This window comes from Puma concolor, chromosome C1, assembly GCF_028749965.1.
Source record: "Puma concolor isolate L17-30 chromosome C1, mPumCon1.1.hap2, whole genome shotgun sequence".
In the NCBI taxonomy this organism is placed as follows: Eukaryota; Metazoa; Chordata; class Mammalia; order Carnivora; family Felidae; genus Puma; species Puma concolor.
This window is the reverse complement of record NC_141674.1, coordinates 195053655-195071008: the sequence shown is the minus strand read 5'-3', so window position 1 is coordinate 195071008 and position 17354 is coordinate 195053655. Positions and strand designations below refer to the sequence as shown.

General features: G+C 41.1%; 1 protein-coding gene and 1 long non-coding RNA gene across 10 annotated transcripts in view; one reads left to right on the top strand and one right to left on the bottom strand.

The window, feature by feature from the left end:
• PIKFYVE (phosphoinositide kinase, FYVE-type zinc finger containing) overlaps nt 1-17236 on the bottom strand; it is an 88538-nt gene extending 71302 nt beyond the window's left edge. For 3 of the 9 annotated variants that reach the window (XM_086719476.1, XM_086719477.1, XM_086719478.1), the window contains exons 1-6: nt 10851-10990; nt 7237-7417; nt 4799-4951; nt 4499-4534; nt 1156-1274; nt 276-447 (exon numbers count right to left, since the gene is read on the bottom strand). In XM_086719476.1, coding sequence (XP_086575602.1) covers nt 276-447; nt 1156-1274; nt 4499-4534; nt 4799-4951; nt 7237-7408 — 652 coding nt within the window. In that variant the 5' untranslated portion in view covers nt 7409-7417; nt 10851-10990. The other 6 variants (XM_086719480.1, XM_086719479.1, XM_086719483.1 and 3 more) reach the window with 6 other exon arrangements.
• LOC147578651 (uncharacterized) lies at nt 10934-12615 on the top strand. The gene is made up of 2 exons (XR_015255511.1): nt 10934-11405; nt 12165-12615. It is a non-coding gene; the product is annotated as an uncharacterized LOC147578651 (long non-coding RNA).
• Nucleotides 17237-17354: the final 118 nt, after the last annotated feature.

Genomic DNA, 17354 nt, shown 5'->3' with positions numbered 1-17354 from the left:
TAACCATCTTGTCTAACAAATATTAACACTCCTATGGTCTTTGCTAGCACCTATGGCACACTATCTTTTACCCTAGTTATTTATGAACATGTCCACCTACTTTATTATTTGACTGTAAAGTCCTTTAAAACAAAGCTGTATCTCCCTCACTTGTGTCCCCCATGTCTCACACATGAAGCTCCAAAATAAAAACTGGCTTCACATTGGTCCTGTATTATAACGACTTACAGTTACAATCTTTAAAAACTGTAAAACTTTCAATGAAATGCATTTACCTGTATAGCCCATAAATTTTCCAGGGATTTCTTGATTACAGCAACGACTGCAAAAAATCTGCCCACACAAGCGGCAATGGTGTCTGCGCCTAAAGGTTGTAAATTTCTCACTACAGTCGTAGCACTCTTTACATTGGCTGTCTGGCATCCAGTATTGCTTCAGGTCGCTATCCTATAACAATAAAAATATGCGAAATCGAAAATATGAAAAGATGCAATGACAAATATAGTGCTAATCAATACCCTACGAGGTTTCTTTTGCAGAAACTGACAAACCATTTCGAGAATTCATGTGGGAATGGAAATGGCCAAAATGACCAAGGCAATCTGAAACAAAAACAAAGTTGAAGGACTTACATTACCAGCCATCAAAATTTATTCTGAAACTATGGTAATTTTAGACAGAAAATCAGTTCAAGGATAGAAAAAAACAGGAGCTATATAACAGAAAAGAGAGCCCTGGTACACCCGCACACATGTTATGTGGACTCGTGAGAAGATTTATAATGCCATCAGTGAAGAATGGTCTTTCAAAACCAAAATTGGTGCTGGGTCCCTCTAGACATCCATGAGAAAAAAATAAAGCTTGACCCCAAAACTTCACATGAATAATGAAGTTTCTTGAAGAAACTATGGAAGACTATTCGCTGACGGTGGGCTAAATAAATACCTCTTAAACAGAAAAGCACTTAACTTAAAACAAAAAGCACTAGCCATAAAGGAGAAAAAAATTTATAAAATTAAGAATTTACACGTAAAAATACACATTCATAGCTGAAGGAAGTACTAACTGGACATTCTTTCAGACGGCATTATGCCAGTTTTAGTGGGTATGGCATGAGGCCCATAGAAATATTTGATAAATGATCTTCTCAAGTACCTGGCTTTTCCCCTCCATGATTTCCTTGAGGCGTTTTAATACTGTGCTGAGGCTTCGAAGCTGAACAGCTGTACGAGGGTCATGACCTCCAAAGGCAGGCTCTGCTTTCCTTCTTGTGTCTGAGTCAGATTTACCAAAAAAAAAAAAAAAAAAAAAAAAGCAACCTTGTTATTAGTCCTTACTGTCTATGCAAAAACAAGGCATATATGAAGATATATATGTGATGTATAGTGCCTTTTACTATTAACATAAATTTATGTTCTCCCAGCCAGTGATATGGATTGAAAGTTAAAACTAGTCTTTATAGGGGGTGCCTAGGTGGCTCAGTCGATTAAGCATCCAACTTCAGCTCAGGTCATGATCTCACAGTACATGAGTTCAAGCCCCGTGTCGGGCTCTGTGCTGACAGCTCAGAGCCTGGAGCCAGCTTTTGATTCTGTGTCTCCTTCTCCCTCTGCCCCTTCCCCGCTCGTGCTCTGTCTCCCTCTCTCTCAAAAATAAGCAAACATTTAAAAAAAAAAAAAAAAAAAAACTAGTCTTTATAAAGGTAAGAGGCTGTTGGAAGTATTTCTTACTACCATGTAAAACATTGCTTCATAGGCAAGTAAGGGCTACCTAACACAAGCACTGTCTAAAAAGACCACTGAGAGTTTTGAGGCCTCTGCCAGATGTACTGCTTAAATGGCCCCAAAATTCATTAATGATTTATTGGGCTCTTTGGTCCCAAGCCATAATCAATACCGGCTAGAAATTTAGCAGAAGAAAAGGCAACCCCTGTGAGTTAACCTAGCTTAGCCTCTATAGTCAAACAGTAAGCAACAGTCCAGTTCAGTCTACACACAAACCACCTAAGCCTCATTGAGCAGATGATCAGAAAGTTTAATAACCCAGCCCCCAAAGACTCTGACAGAGTTCAGAACATCCAGGGTGGTAACTTACCCACAAAAGTCCCTCCATCAAGTCTAAACAGATAAAAATGCCAAAGAATTGCTAGAACTCCAATCCTACCCTTTCCTGCCACCTCCTTAACCCTGCATCTCCAACTGGAAGGGATCACTTACACTTTAAATAGCAATACTTATGCCAGTCCTATCAATAGTAAAACAAACCCAAATTCAGTCTTGTAGCCAAAACGGGTGTGCCCACCAAAGCTGTCATGTTATTTCATTTTGCAGCCAGATTACCACTGAAGCTACCACCTATTCCTGGCTCTGGCAGTTACAAAACCTAAGTCAAGCGAAGGTGGCTTGACAAAAAGGCTGACATCTCTGTTAGCTTAAACTCATTAACCTAATAACCTATGGCAGATCAGGATGGAAAATACACCACCTTAAATCTTCTCAAACTCACTTATTTGCTAGTTGCCTTAGCTGTTCTTTGTCTGGGCTGGATGGGACAGAAAGGATTACCAAGAAATGAGAGGTTGGCCTCTAAACTGACAAAGAACTCCAAAGACAACTGAATCACAGAAGTGATTATTGAAACTGTACCTGTTAGAAAACTTAAAAACTTTACCTTTCTATAAATAGTATTACCCTAATTTCAGCAGATAACTCAGATGTGTTGTTACTAGAATAAAAGGTACAAGTATTAGAATGACCAAAATTTTGAATATCACAATATAATAAAAAGCAACTCTCTGTAATTTGAGTTGAAAAAAGAGGCAGACGAAGCTGTTAGAATTCCAATAGCTGTGCTCCCATGCAGGGACAACAAATAATCGTGAAGCCCCTTCTAGCTGCTTAGAGGTATAAGAGAGTACTAATAGCATCATTCACTGGAGAAGGAAGAGCGGCACTGTTCCTGGAACCAACAGAATCACAAGTATCCGATGGAGGTGACAGAGATCTGAGAGGAAATCTGGTCTAGCACTCTGCCCTAAATAACCTTAGTTGTTTCTCCTGTAAAATGGATATTGCATAATTAAATGACTTTCCTAAAGTCACATAGCAAATAAATTGTGGAATTGCAGCCTTTTGTTACAAAAAGGAACTTGAGGGCACCTGGGTGGCTCAGTTGGTGAAGTGTCTGACTTCAAATCAGGGCATGATCTCACAGTTCGTGAGTCCAAGCCCCACATGGGGCTCTCTGCTGTCAGTGCAGATCCCGCTTCAGATCGTCTGGCCCCCACTCTCTCTCTGCCCCTCCCCGCTCATGTTCGTTTTCTCCCTCTCTCTCTCTCTCTCTCTCTCTCTCTCAAAAATAAGCAAACATTTAAAAAAAAGAGAGAAAGAAAGAAAAATGAACTTGATCGGTCAGTCTCAGGCTTCTGAAGCTTAAATGCTTCTAGCAGCTAAGGTACAATCAAAGAATCAAACGGAGTTGAAAGAAAGTAAGGAGTAGTGGGGATTGCAGCAAACTAGACATTACAAGCTCCACCTTGTGATATTTAAATTCAAGTTCATCAAAACACCACGACAAGGTGTGGTAGGCTGTCAGTTTGTAACCCCTAAGAGATCAGATTCTAGCCCAACTCCTCAATTTGACAAATAAAGAAATTCTATGCTTAATTCAGCATAGGATTTAGTCAGACCCCTCCACAAAAACAGTAGTGTTGCCAGAGGTCAGGTTCAAAAGCAAAGGAGCTTACTGAGCTTAAAGGTTAAAGTAAGGATGGCCTCCTTTCTCTCTCCCCCACTTCCCACCTTCTGATTCTTCCTTCCAAGTGGCTGATGTAACCCAGGCAGAGGCTCACTGCTCTGGGAAACCTGCAGTGGTGATGCAGCCCGCCCCACTCCAGTCCTTAGGAGGTCGTAAACTGAATCTGAACTAGCTAGAAGAGCTCTCTCGCCAACCACCATTACCTGTGCCTGCCCACTTTTCACTGGAGGATCTCACGGGGAAGACTGGCCAGACAAGACAAGATCTGGTGTTCAGGGACACTTGACTTCCAATGCTGCCCCCTCTATTATGTCACCTCTCACTGCCTTTCTTTTGCCCCCTTGAGCTGGGCAAGCCACTGTGCTGAGTTTAATAATCTAACAGAAACTGACTAACATAGAACTCTAACATAGAATCTAACATAGAACTGACTTTGTCTAGTCTCTCATTCAGACACTGATCCCCAGCCTATACTCATCAGAAAAGCATGAAAATGAAGGAGATGACTACAGTAGACCAGGACAGAGAACAAACAGGCAAGAGCTCAGCTTATCCAGCCACAATGACAGTCCGCATCCCTCCAGCCACAATGACAGTCCGCATCCCAACAAGGACAGAAGGACAAGAGCAAGGGGCAGCCCACTAACGGAGTTGAGAGTTCTGCAGCCAGAGGCATGCACACCACATTACACTAGCCATCCCAAGAACAGATGCAGAATTAATTCACAAAGTTGAAACTAACCTGTATTCTCCTGGGGATGTTGCAAACTGTTTTCTTCTGAAACCCAAGCAAGTAATTAATCAAAAAGACAGTCAAGATATCTGTGCTTGGCCTAAGTTAAAATTTAACAAAACGCTTAAGAATTTTTTTTTTTTAGGTATCAACAAATTCTTTCACTATCTAGGTAACAGTTTCATGAATTCTGAAGAGCACCTGACTATTCCAAACAGCAGAAAAGTTAAGTCACTAAATAACCTGGGAAACACAATGTCTGGAAAAATCTAACACACAGAAAGGAATGAAATAAGAACACTGTCTCACCTAATACTGCTGAAGATCGCCGCTGGAGTTCCTCATTAAGCTGTTTTTTATAAGGTGTAGGTGACCTCACAGACTGTGTTCTTGAAGGGAGCTGAGGGCTGGCCCAACTTCCACTTAGAGACGGCTGCTCTCCTTGGCCCCCTTCCACTCTCTCTGTAGCAAAGGAAAGCTTGGCATTATTTGCAAAACTAAGACTCAGAGTTCAGCAAAGAGAAGGAATAGATAAAACTGTTCTGAAGATAATGTATATATGTAATGTATGCATAACTAAAAATTAGCTTAAAAAAAAGATATTCAAGAAAGTGGCAAAATTATGGGCCAATATTTCTTCCTTGGCATGTGATCTTCAGTTTGTTTCACTTTTTCATTAGAAGTACCTTGAGCATATTAAAGGAAATAGAATGTAAGCTTCACACAAAGGCGAAAATTTTTTTATCTGCTTTGTTTATGGGATAGATCCCATGCACTATTAAAACAGTGCAACAGTGGATAATAGGCACTCAATAAACATTTGCTGAATAAACAAAAAGATTATTGTCTTATGATGACTAAATATAATGTGTAATCCCACATGAGATCCTGGAACAGAAAAAGGACTTTAGGTAGAAACTGAAGAATGAATAAAACACATACTTTAGTTTATAATACTGTGTCAATAATGGTTCATTAATTGTAATAAGTGCACTATACTAACGTGAGATGTTAATAACAGGGAAAACTGGGTGTGGGGGTATATGAGAATCCTGTACCATCTTCCCAATTTTTCTGTAAATCTAAAAGCAAACAATAAAATTTTTCTAAAAAGTCATTACCTTAAAAATGGACTAACAGGAGGAGATTTCATAGAACTTTAAATTGACTACTAATAAAAGTCAGTTAATACTGGAGCACCTGGGTTGGCACAGTCAGTTCCAACTCTTGGTTTTGGCTCAGGTCATGATCTCACAAGTTCATGGGATCAAGTCCCCTGTCAGGCTCTGTGCTGACAGTGCTGAGCCTGCTGGGATTCTCGTTCTCCTTCTCTCCTCTGCCCCTCCCCTGCTCTCTGAATGAATGAATAAATAAACAAACTTAAAAAAAAAAAAAAAGTCTGTTAATACTATTAAAATTTCTTCTGAACTAATTAAACTATTAACCCTCAAGTTCCTTACAAGAGGGATTACTTTCTAATGCATTTCAAATAATACAGCCAAATATAAAGCAGAGATAATAGGCCATATTTTTTTAAATTTTTCTTTTAATGTTTATTTACTTAATTTGAGTGACAGAGAGAGAAAGAAAACACCAGCAGAGAAAGTGAGAATCCCAAGCAGACTCCATGCTGGCAGTGCGGAGCCCAACGCAGGGCTCCAACTCAGGAACTGTGAGATCATGACTTAGGCTGAAGTCAAGAGTCAGATGTTTAACTGAATGACCCACCCAAGGCGCCCCTATTTTTTAAAATTTTTCTTCCAGGTAAAAAATACCTTACTTCAAAAGAGCTCACTTAAAAAGTACTTTTTCCCTTCTAGTTATGGAATGAACAAGTCATGGATATAAAAGATACAGCATAGGGAATATAGTCAATGGTACTGCAGTAAAGCTGTATGGTGACAGATGACAGCTACACTTGGGGGAGTGGGGCATAATGTATAGACTTGTCAAAATCACTATGTTGTACACCTGAGACTAATGTAACATTAGGTGTCAGCTATACTTTAATTAAAGAAATAAAAATAAGCAAGATCCCAATTAAGGAACAGTTTGTAAAATATTTGGCGTGTTCTCTACAAAAATGTCCATCTCACAAGACAGAGAATAGGAGACAAAAGATAGATGAAAACTATATGCAGTATGTAATCCTGGACCTGACCCTGGAATGGAAGTTTTGAGGGCAATGCATTTGTTTGGAATAGACTGTTGATTAAATAAAAGTCCTGCATGATGTTAAATTTCCTTATATAAATAGGTAAAAAGTATCTTTTCACTTGATATTATTACACTTACATCTTAATCTAACAGGTTTAAGTCAAAAAGCGTGCTAACAGTTTCAATTTTGGAAAAATAGGAATCTTTCCTCCCAGGTGCTGAGTCTTCTAGTTTTATGGCTTTAATTAAAATCTTTTGGCTATTTACCCCCATAAAAACAAAGTCCATTCTGTGAACTTAAGAAAGTTGAAACATATTAAGAAAGGTGAAAAAAAATGCTACCTTCAAAGAGGGATCTCCTTTTAACATTATTTTTCAATTCAGATCTTCAGTTACCAATAACTAATAAGATTACAGGGAAAATTCTAGCTTTCTTCTCTTGAGCAGCAAACCCCAGTGACCGATGATTAAAGCTATCTCCTTGTTGATATTTCACATTCTTGCAAAACACAGCATGAAAGCTGAGCTGAACAAGAGAATTTTAGAAAATCAAAATTACAGGTTCTCTGATCCATAAGAACAAGTCTTACCTTTGTTAAATCGAAAGAGATTTACAAAAGAACTATACGCTGATTTAAAAGGAGGTTCGTCCTGATCAGGAGTCAAAGGTTTAAAGTGTGTGAGATGAGAAGGACTAGTAGGAGATCGAGGCAAATCATTAGCAGAGTCCAATGTTGGGGAAGTCTTATCATCTGTGGCCATTTCATGAGTCTAAAAAACAAAAGATAGGAGTTCCTAAGGAAGCCCAAAATTTGATTCCAAACAGCATACCTAAATATCTGGAAATCTGACTCTGAAAACTCTGATCTCCGAAACCAAAGAGTAAATAAATCTAGTTTAGTATATATTGCAAATTAAGGCTTAAAAACACTGCAGTCTAGATCATAAGGAAGGGTGTCAGACAACTGAAACTACGATTACACAGCCAATCTAATTTTCAACATTGCTATTTAATCTACAGAAAATATAAAAATTATTAGTAATTTGGAGGTAAGGTACAAATGTGAGCAGGAAAAAAGAAATAAAAAGCATTTTCACATAATTTATATCTTTTCCATTTTAACATTTTTTTTGGAAAAAGAGATAACTCAACAGCTGCTTAAAGTTATAAGGAAAACTGGTTTTACACAACCATATTAATTCCTCAAAAAAAATTTTTAATTTATTTCAATTTTTCTTTTAAAAATATAAAACATAAATATTTCCAAGAAAAGAAAATGAAACAGTCATCCCTTAATGACATTTCTGTACAACCTCAAAGATTTCTTCAAACCGTGCCTCATCTCCTCAAGAACTATTCAAATCAACAAGCTGTTCCTGTCATCTCTCCTCCTAGGCACGTGAATCTGGTTTTTCTCCTTTTAAGCATAACCTCATATAGACATTAAAATGAAGATCTTAAAGAGCTTTTTTTTTTAAATAACCAAAAATGATAGTTGAACCAAAGTAGTAAAGGTAAGCACATCACCAGATGGAGGGTAGAGAAAAACACTGATGTCTCTTTAACACTTCAAATTAATGACAACCATGAACTATGCATAACTGTAGTCATTAAAGTACTACAGATGACTTTTGATTTTTGTCATCTACTTTATATCTTACAAAGAGGACATCACACTCCCACAAAACGCTTTTCAGTTTCAAAATCGTATCTACCACCTTGTTTTAATTTTACAAAAATCCTGGAAAGCGCACAGAGCTGGCCTTACTACACTTTGCCTTTGAGGCAACCAATGCACACTGAACCTAAAGTGACTTTCCTGAGGGTCACACAACTAGTCAGTCAGTGGTAGAACTGTAATTACACCCCAAGTTTTATCCCAGAATTCCTCTTTAGATCGAAATTATTATTGTAGCTCTTCACAGACTTCAATTCCAGCCTATCTAAATTCCTGATTAATAATTTGATTAAAGCAGAAATGAAACCATGGACTTGAACATGATTTGGCAATAAATGTTTATTGGTATTGGGGGGGGAGTAGAGGAGGAAGAAAAAGAGGAAGGAGTGTTGAGGAAAAGGAGGAAGGAGAGAGATGGAGAAGAGAGAGGAAGGAGGGAGAAAGGAGGAGAGGGTGGGAGGGAGTGAGGGAGATGGAGGGAGACAGAAAGGGTCTCTAATACCACCGTCTATTGGGGAGAATAGTCAACAATTCTAAATCATCATGACAATCCATATTCCAGCATAAAAGATTCTGAAGCAAGCTGCTAAACGAATTCGTGTCAACTCAAAATGGGGGGGGGGGGGGAAGGGGAAGAAAAAAGAGTACTAAAGACAAAGGATTGTGTGATTGCAACAACCACCCTCAGGCTTGGAAAAACAGTCCACATTCTACTGTGACATAAGTAGCATCTGAAGCAGAGTTAGCAATCTGCATGAAGAATCTCAGCGTTACTACTGAGGGTCACCCATATACAAAACTATTAATAAGCTTTGGAGATGTGAGCATAAAAATTACCACGAAAACGCTCAGCAAGTGCAGTCTCTGAAACATAAACACAATCACATAGCTAATCTTAACAATTTCATAATGACACCAGGATCTTGAAAAAACTGCCTTACAACTCTTATTCTCTGGCAGCTTAATTACTGTCTGGGATATAAACTAGGCCTCCTTGCTGACAGGCAATTAGAAATATTAACCTGGCCTTCCAAATGCCAGTACTTTGCCTCTTCTTTGAAGGCTACCCCACCACACACTATCTCGGTGATGAAGCCAATGTGAAGGCTAATCAGGTATTCCATGTAGAACACAGGCCAGATCCACTGGCCAATTTCAAAATATAGTGGATGAAAAAATCCAAGTATCAGCTGAATAATTTCTAAATACAGTTTTTAAAAATACTCAAGACATATCTAATAATGCAGGCCAGCTGAATACTAGAATTGTCAGTTTCCATCAACAAAGATTTTGTTGTTCAATTTTTTACCAACATGCCAACAGAAACACTAAAGGAAGACCACAACGTGATCCACATTACTCTTCCCAGAAAGCAGAAAATGGGAGCCCACAGGAAAAGAAAAAGGGAAAGTTGTTTTGCTCCACAGAACAGATGACCTGCCCAATCTTTGTCAAAAGCCCAAACCCAACCAAAACAAACAAACAAACAAACAACTAAGGTTATTTTTGAATCCTGATAGAATGAAAGTTTTGGAGTGGCAGAAAAGGAGATTCAAATAAGTTTGAAATAAGAGAGTGCAAAATCAAACCACTACCTCTGGTTTTAAAACAGAGTATGCACTGAATCAATAAATGATAATTTAACACATACCTACACATCTCAGATAAACATAAATAACTTGCTTTCTACAGAATTCTAGCACTTCTCATATCTCTTGAATATCTTAAAAATAATCTCTATATTGGACATATCTTAATTCTCTAAAAACATCCATCGCATTTCATCCTCACCCTTTTGCTGGGAACATTATAAGCAAAGGTAAAATACTAAATGGGAAATCAAGTCTCCTCCTCAAGAGACTTTGAAACATAGGTAGTAATGGGATGGACTCAAGTAGAAGAAACAAATATTTTTAAAGAGGTCTGTTCATATTTGAAAACCCACTACTGGTGTCGTTTTCTGCAGCTCAAGAACTTTCTTTTTCAGTCTACGGATGCACCTCTGACACACAGACTAGGAGCTGATCCATCAGAGGAGGAGGAGGAACGGGACTGTGCACCTCCGAAATAAGCTGAGAGTGGGACAAGAGAGGGGCAAGAGAACTTCAAATGTTTCCAAGGAAACCTCTTCAAGAACAGCCGCACCCGGCTCCCAGACCAGGGGCAACCGGGGAATCGGGGAGCCGGCTTGCTGCAGGTACCGGTTCTCTGCCCTTCGTTGCCCAGCCTCGGCCACAGTCCGGCCTCCAGCCACGGTGGTGAAGCTTCAGCTCTCGCCTTCACTTCAGCCTTCCCCTCGGCTCTGGCCCCGGAGCTCCCCAAACCGGCCTTCTTCCTCACTCTCAGCGCCAGCCGGCCGCGCGCCAGGCCCCCTCCCTTACCTGCGCCTCCCGCCTGGGCCCCGCCGGCCACCCTCCACCCCGGTCGCCGCTTCACCCCGTTCAGGCGCGGAAAGCCAGCTCCGGAGCGCAGCGACGGGGGTACTCGGGCCGCCGGCGGTTGCTGCAGGAAGCAAAGCCACTTACATGGTTGATGCGGCTTCTCCCTTCCCCCGAAGGCTCCGCCCCCTGTCCCTCCTTCTCTCCAATCCGCAATTCTCCCGGCCGCCGGCCCCGCCCTCTTCTTCCCGTCCGCGCCACGTTTGGATCAGACGCCCAGGCAAAAAGAGTCGAGTTCAGATAGAGTCGTCCTCGACAGCTTGGCTGGTTAGGCCGCCTCCTCCTTCCCAGAGGAAGGCAGGGCGACTGCATGCGTGAGCATCACGCGTGTCGGGTCACCGGACGGGTGCTGGCTGGGCCACCGCGGTTACCGTATGTGTTCGATGACATGGGCTCTCGTAATATGTTACCGCTCTCAGCGTTCCTAGGGACTGACACTCAGGAGAGCGACGACTGTTGTCACACTTAAGTGACTCCGTCAATAACTGGCCAGGTGGCCTTAAGCAAATTACTAACTTCCTTAGGCCCCTGCCCTCTTAACTGTAAAATGGGGCTGATAACAATACCCACTTCACGGACAGTTTTTTTGAAGATTAAGGAAAACATGGCACGTAAAGCCTTTGGCACAGCGCCTTACCCAGAGTAAGTCATGGGAGCTCTACAGCTAGTGTTTTCATTCAAGTTGTGTGTTGCCAAGACTGGGTGCCAAGAAAATTACCAAGCCTGGTCTTGCTCAGCCTGGCTAGCATTAATCCATCTTTTTGTCCTGCTGTGAGCGTTGTGCCCTTAGCTGAAGACAACACGCCAAAACCTGCTGACCCCAACGGTGGGACTTGGCAGGGAGGTCAGAAAGTTAATGAAACCCAAAGTGAGGTGCTATTTTAATTCAATTCTCCAGGCCCTTTCCTCAAGAGTTTTGGCAAATCTCTACCCAGTTTTCCTCGAGTTGCCCTCCTCAGCGGATGGAGAATGGCGTCAAAACCTGAAGGCTGATACCACTACAGGGAAATCCCGATCACCATCCTCAGCTGGGTCCCTCGGCAATCATCCTCAGAGTGGGTAGTCTGCCCCCTCTCCCCTCCGTCACTACTGTTCCACATCACACCGTTCCTCGTGCCCCATTACCTTGACTATTGATCTCAGCAGAGAATCTCACCTACCTGAGTCAAAAGGCACAAGCTATTGGGTGTGACCTCTAACAAACCTCCCACATATTTATGATTCTATTATTATGATGGTACTATGCTTATATTCCTTCCTGTATTATGTATTAGTTGTATGTGTACTGAAAATAACTTTTCCTTTTCTTCTTTTTTATATTGATTCGTATTGTTCAATTCATTAAACAAGGAGGCCATCAGGCCATTAGTCTGAGACTTTTTTTCTTTTTTTTTTTTTTAGAGAGAGAAAGAGAATGCCCATGTGTTGGGGAGGGGCTGATGAAGTGAGAGAGAGAATCCGAAGCAGAAGCAGGCCCCAGTGCAGAACCGAACTCAGGGCTCAATTCCAGGACCCTGGGATCATGACCTGAGTAGAAATCAAGAGTGGGATGCCCAACCAACCTAGAAGGCCCCAGAATGAGATGGTTCTAATGATTTAGGCTACCAAAACCGAAGCCTAGAATGCCTCAAAAGTTATGAATTTGAAACCTAAGGACAACCAATCACCAACAGCCACCTAGGCTTTCCTAAATATGCAACCGCCTAAGATGTGGTCAGTCAAATAATGTTCTTGCTTTGCTTCTGCCTCTACAAGTCTTTCCCCTAGCTCCTGTCGGTGGAGTGCTTCCGATCATTTCGCATTTGGCAATGTCCCATTCCTGCTCAAATAAACTCTTAGAAATTTTAATATGCCTCAGTTTATCTTTTAACAGTATCAGTACAGACTTGTGGTTTTTTTTACACTGTTATAATTCATTACTGCCACCACTCTTTTTGATAGTCAAGTTGTCCCTAATTTGCCCAGTGAGAGCCCCTTCAAGCAGCTCCTGTGTACATTTGACATGCCTTCATCACTTTTTGAGCACTTCCTTACTTTTTTACCCAATAAAATATGCCAGACTCATCTTGAACTATCCTTGATCTAAAATTAGTTCTGTAAGGATCCCTGATTCTCTTTAGTAGGAACACAAAGATATTTTTAAAAATCATGAAATTCAGGGGCACCTGGGTAGCTCAGTGGGTTGAGCTTCTGACTTCAGCTCAGGTCATGATCTTGCATTTCATGAGTTCGAGCCCCGCGTCGGGCTCTGTGATGACAGTTCAGAACCTGGAGCCTGCTTCAGATTCTGTGTCCCCCCTCTCTCTCTGCCCCTCCCCTGCTCATGCTCCCTCTCCTTCTCTCTCTCAAAAATAAATAAACATTTTTAAAAAATCATGAAATTCAGTTCTGGCTAGGAAGTAATGAAAGTGGCACTCACATTCACTGCACATGAAAACATAAATAGGTATATCCCGGGGCGCCTGGGTGGCTCAGTCGGTTAAGCATCCGACTTCAGCTCAGGTCACGATCTCACGGTCCGTGAGTTCGAGCCCCGCGTCGGGCTCTGGGCTGATGGCTGGGAGCCTGGAGCCTGCTTCCGATTCTGTGTCTCCCTCTCTCTCTGCCCCTCCCCCGTTCATGCTCTGTCTCTCTCTGTCCCAAAAATAAATAAATGTTGAAAAAAAAATTAAAAAAATAAAATAAAATAATAAAAAATAAATACTATTTAAAAAAAAAAATAGGTATATCCCTCCTAGAAAATGCTTTGACAGATCTAACAAGTGCCTTTAAAATGTTCATACTCCTTGATCCAACAATTACAATTCTATCAGTCGTGCCTAAGGAACGGAGTCGAGTACAAAGTATAGCTAAATATGTTTTTCACAATTATTCAAAACAGTAATAAATAAAGAAGGAAACAAATTTCCAATGAACACAAATAACATGAAAGTAATATAGTCAAGTGATGGGCAATTAGGCAATCATTAAAAATTATGCCAAGACTTTCTAGAGCATTCTTCATTTCATGATCAATCTTCTTGAAAAAGTTTTGTCTCCCTTCCCTCACCTCCCTTTCAAACTTCAATCCTCTATAGTAAGGCTTCTAGCAGAATCCTTCTGATAGATTTATGCTTCTTAAGGTGCATTCGTGAGGTCTTCCCACTTGCTAAAATTAATTTCAGGCTTTGTCTTCCTTGCCCTCTCTGTAGTACCCCCTCCTTTTTAGAAACTTTCTCTTTGTTTCCCATCAGTCTGTGCTGATTTTTCTACCACCTCCTAGATAATCCTTGCCATTGTCTTCTGGGGGCCACTTTTCCTCCACTTAGCTGTTAAAGGTATTGAGTATTCCACAGAATTCTCACTGAGGTAGACTTTTCTTCTTACTGTATACTTCTAGTTTATGACTAAATTCTATGGCTTCTTAAATTCTATGGCTTCGACTATCAACACGTGCTTGTTCGTTTGCTAGGGCTGCCATACCAAAATGCCACAGATCGGGTGACTTAAACAACAGAAATTTACTTCTCACAGTTCTGGAGGTTGGAAGTCCAAGATCAAGGTGCCTGCAAGGGTTACTTTCTCCTGAGGCCTCTGTCATTGGTTGCAAATAAATGGCCACCCTCTTGCAGCCTCTTGACATGATCATCCCTCCGTGCATGCACATGTGTCCCAACTTCCTCTTCTTATAAAGACACTAGTCCAGGGGCGCCTGGGTGGCTCAGTTGGTGAAGCATCTGACGTCTGACTCTTGATTTTGGCTCAGGTCATGATCTCATGGTTTGTGGGTTCAAGCTCCATGCCAGGCTCTGCACTGATAGTGCTCTATGATAGTGCTCTAATACACACACACTCTCTCTCTCTCTCTCTCTCTGCCCCTCCCCCCTCAAAATAAATAAACTTTAAAAAAAAACACTAGTCAGATTGGATTAGGGTCCACCAATATCACTTCACTTAACCTTAATTACCTCTTTAAAGGTCCTCTTTCCCAACACAGTCACGTTCTGAGGTACTAGGGATCAGTGCTACAACATACGAATTTGAGGGAAAGAAGGACACACACTTTAGCCCATAACAATGCTAAAGAGTCTCAGATTTCTCTCTCTAGCCCAGACACCCCTCGTGAACTGCAGATGCAGCTAAATGCCTCCATAACATCTCTATCTGGCTGTCCCACAGGCATCTCAGATTTAACACATCTTAAACTCAACTCATGAAAATCTGTGACTCTGTCTGTATTTGTTGAAGGGCACCCTGTCACCCAAACCCCATGCCCAGAGATCACCTTTACTGTCCTTTCTCTCATAATCTTCATGGCCAATAAATGTCAATAAAGTGAATTTCCACAAGGTAGAATGTTTCACTGCATTTTTTTTTTAGATCATCAAAATGAAAACACAAATGCCTTAGACTATTTCTGACAATCCTGTTATCTGAATGAGTGTCTCATCACCAAATACTGACAGAAATTTCATAGCCCATGTTTCTATTTGTGTGTACAACAGTAAATAGGACCAGCTCCTATTAAAATATCCAGATTTTTTCATTGGCCAAATGAAAAACAAATGATGTCAAGGCATGCAATATTAACAAAACAGAAAAATGGTGTGCTAAATGAATTCTCACACGACACCCAGAATAGGCAAGCTAAATTCAAAACAGCAAGAATGTAAGCAAACATCATGTGTTACATTTAGTTAATGTTGTCAATGGGTAATGTATTATCTTATCGTTTTGTTTCTAGTCATTTTGTCTATAAATTTATTTTTTAGTTGTATAAGAGCTATCAGCATAAGGAGCATATATATACCTAGTTTTGCATATACATATATGCAGTAAAAAAATCAATTCTAGGGATCTACAAGAAAATATTTTCAATGAAAAAGGAGTCCCTGTGTTATTGGCTTAGGAAACACTGTTTTAGGATGCTGAGATGCCCATCCATAGGTGTCCCACAGTGGCTCAGAGCCAAATTTGCAGCCCATCTCCAGAAGTGTTTAGGATTTGATGGAATACATTTTGGGATTCAATTAATCTTGGTTCTGTATAATTTCCTATATGTATTCTATCTTTTCCTCGTTTTCCTCACATATATTCAATGTGTTTTATCGTGCTATATTGTGTTATTTTGAAGGCTTCCCTAAATCCTTTCTGAAACAAGAAAGAATATACTTTTAGTAGTAGGCAAAGGGTGAACCTGATATAAAATGAGAGTAAGTTTACAATCTCAGGTGACTTTGGGTCTCAGATTCTAGATGAAAATACAAGCTTATATACCTCTATAATCATTTCTACAAGAATAAATGGAGGTAACTGCTACTTTCCATTAATCCACTTCAAAAATCAAGTGCAGGGCACCTGGCTGGCTCAGTGGCATAGCATGTGACTCCTGATCTAGGGGTTGTGAGTTTGAGTCCCACCTTGGGTGTGGAGATTACTTGAAAATAAAATATTTTTTTAAAAAATGAGCACATGCAATGCTATGTATCCCCCCCCACCTTTACTTTTCTTTTGGGAAAAATATCAGTGCCCTCTAGTGTTCAAAATGTACCTTGTGTAATGACCTTCATACCGGTTTATCTTCAGAGTAATTGTAATCCGATATTAGAGAAAAAAATGTTTTATTATTTATTTATTTTTTAATGTTTATTCATTTTTGAGAGAGAGAGAGAACGACGCAGGGGCAGAGAGCTGTCTGCACAGAACCCAGCGCAGGGCTGGAACCCAAGGACCACAACCCCAAGATCATGATCTGAGCCTGAGCCAAAGTGGGCTGTTTAAATAGACTGAGCCACCCAGGCGCCCCGAGAAAATTTTTTAAAATAAGTTTTGGGACACTGAATCCTGGGCAGTAATATACAAGCATTACAACCACTACAAATCACTGTCTAAAATGCCCCTCCCCCATGTTTTCAAGAGTAAGGAATACACAAAAATAATTCCTGTAGCTGACAGAATTTTTTTATTCCAGTGTTTCCTAAGGCTTCGCATCTTTATTCCAACTTCACTGGAATCCAGACAATAATCTCCTATATTTATCTTCTAATGCAAATGACACCTGGGCTTATTGATAGTATGTACTTAGCAGTAATTAGAAATATAGGTACAGAAGTTCTGAAGACGTAGTAGCGGAAATTTACCGTGGCATGCCTACCTGTGTATTTAATTCTTTGCATTCTAGTTGCTCCGAGAAGCCCCCAAAGCGACCCCATACTGCCTACTCCCGCCCACACTCCTCCTTCTGCCAAAGGCTCGTTCCGGTCTACCGCACACCCAAGTAGCGCCGGAAGTCTTTCCTTTGCAGTCACTGAGAACCTGGAAACTCACTCCGCAAGGCCCTAGGCGGCGTGGGTCTTAGACTACAACCCTGGCGCTCCCTGGTCGCAAGACTGCAAATGGCATTCACGTCCTTCCGCGGCCGGGTTCCGGGGCCGAGTCTAGGGGGCGCTGCGACCCCTTCCCACACCGCGAGCGCAGAGAAGGCAGCAGCAGATCTCGCCCAGAAGTTCCGGGACCCGGCCCTGCCCACCCAGAGCGATCGGCGCGCGATGATTGGCGGTGTGGAGGGGGCGGGGCTCCGGGAGGATGGGCTGAGGGGGCGGGCCTGGGAGG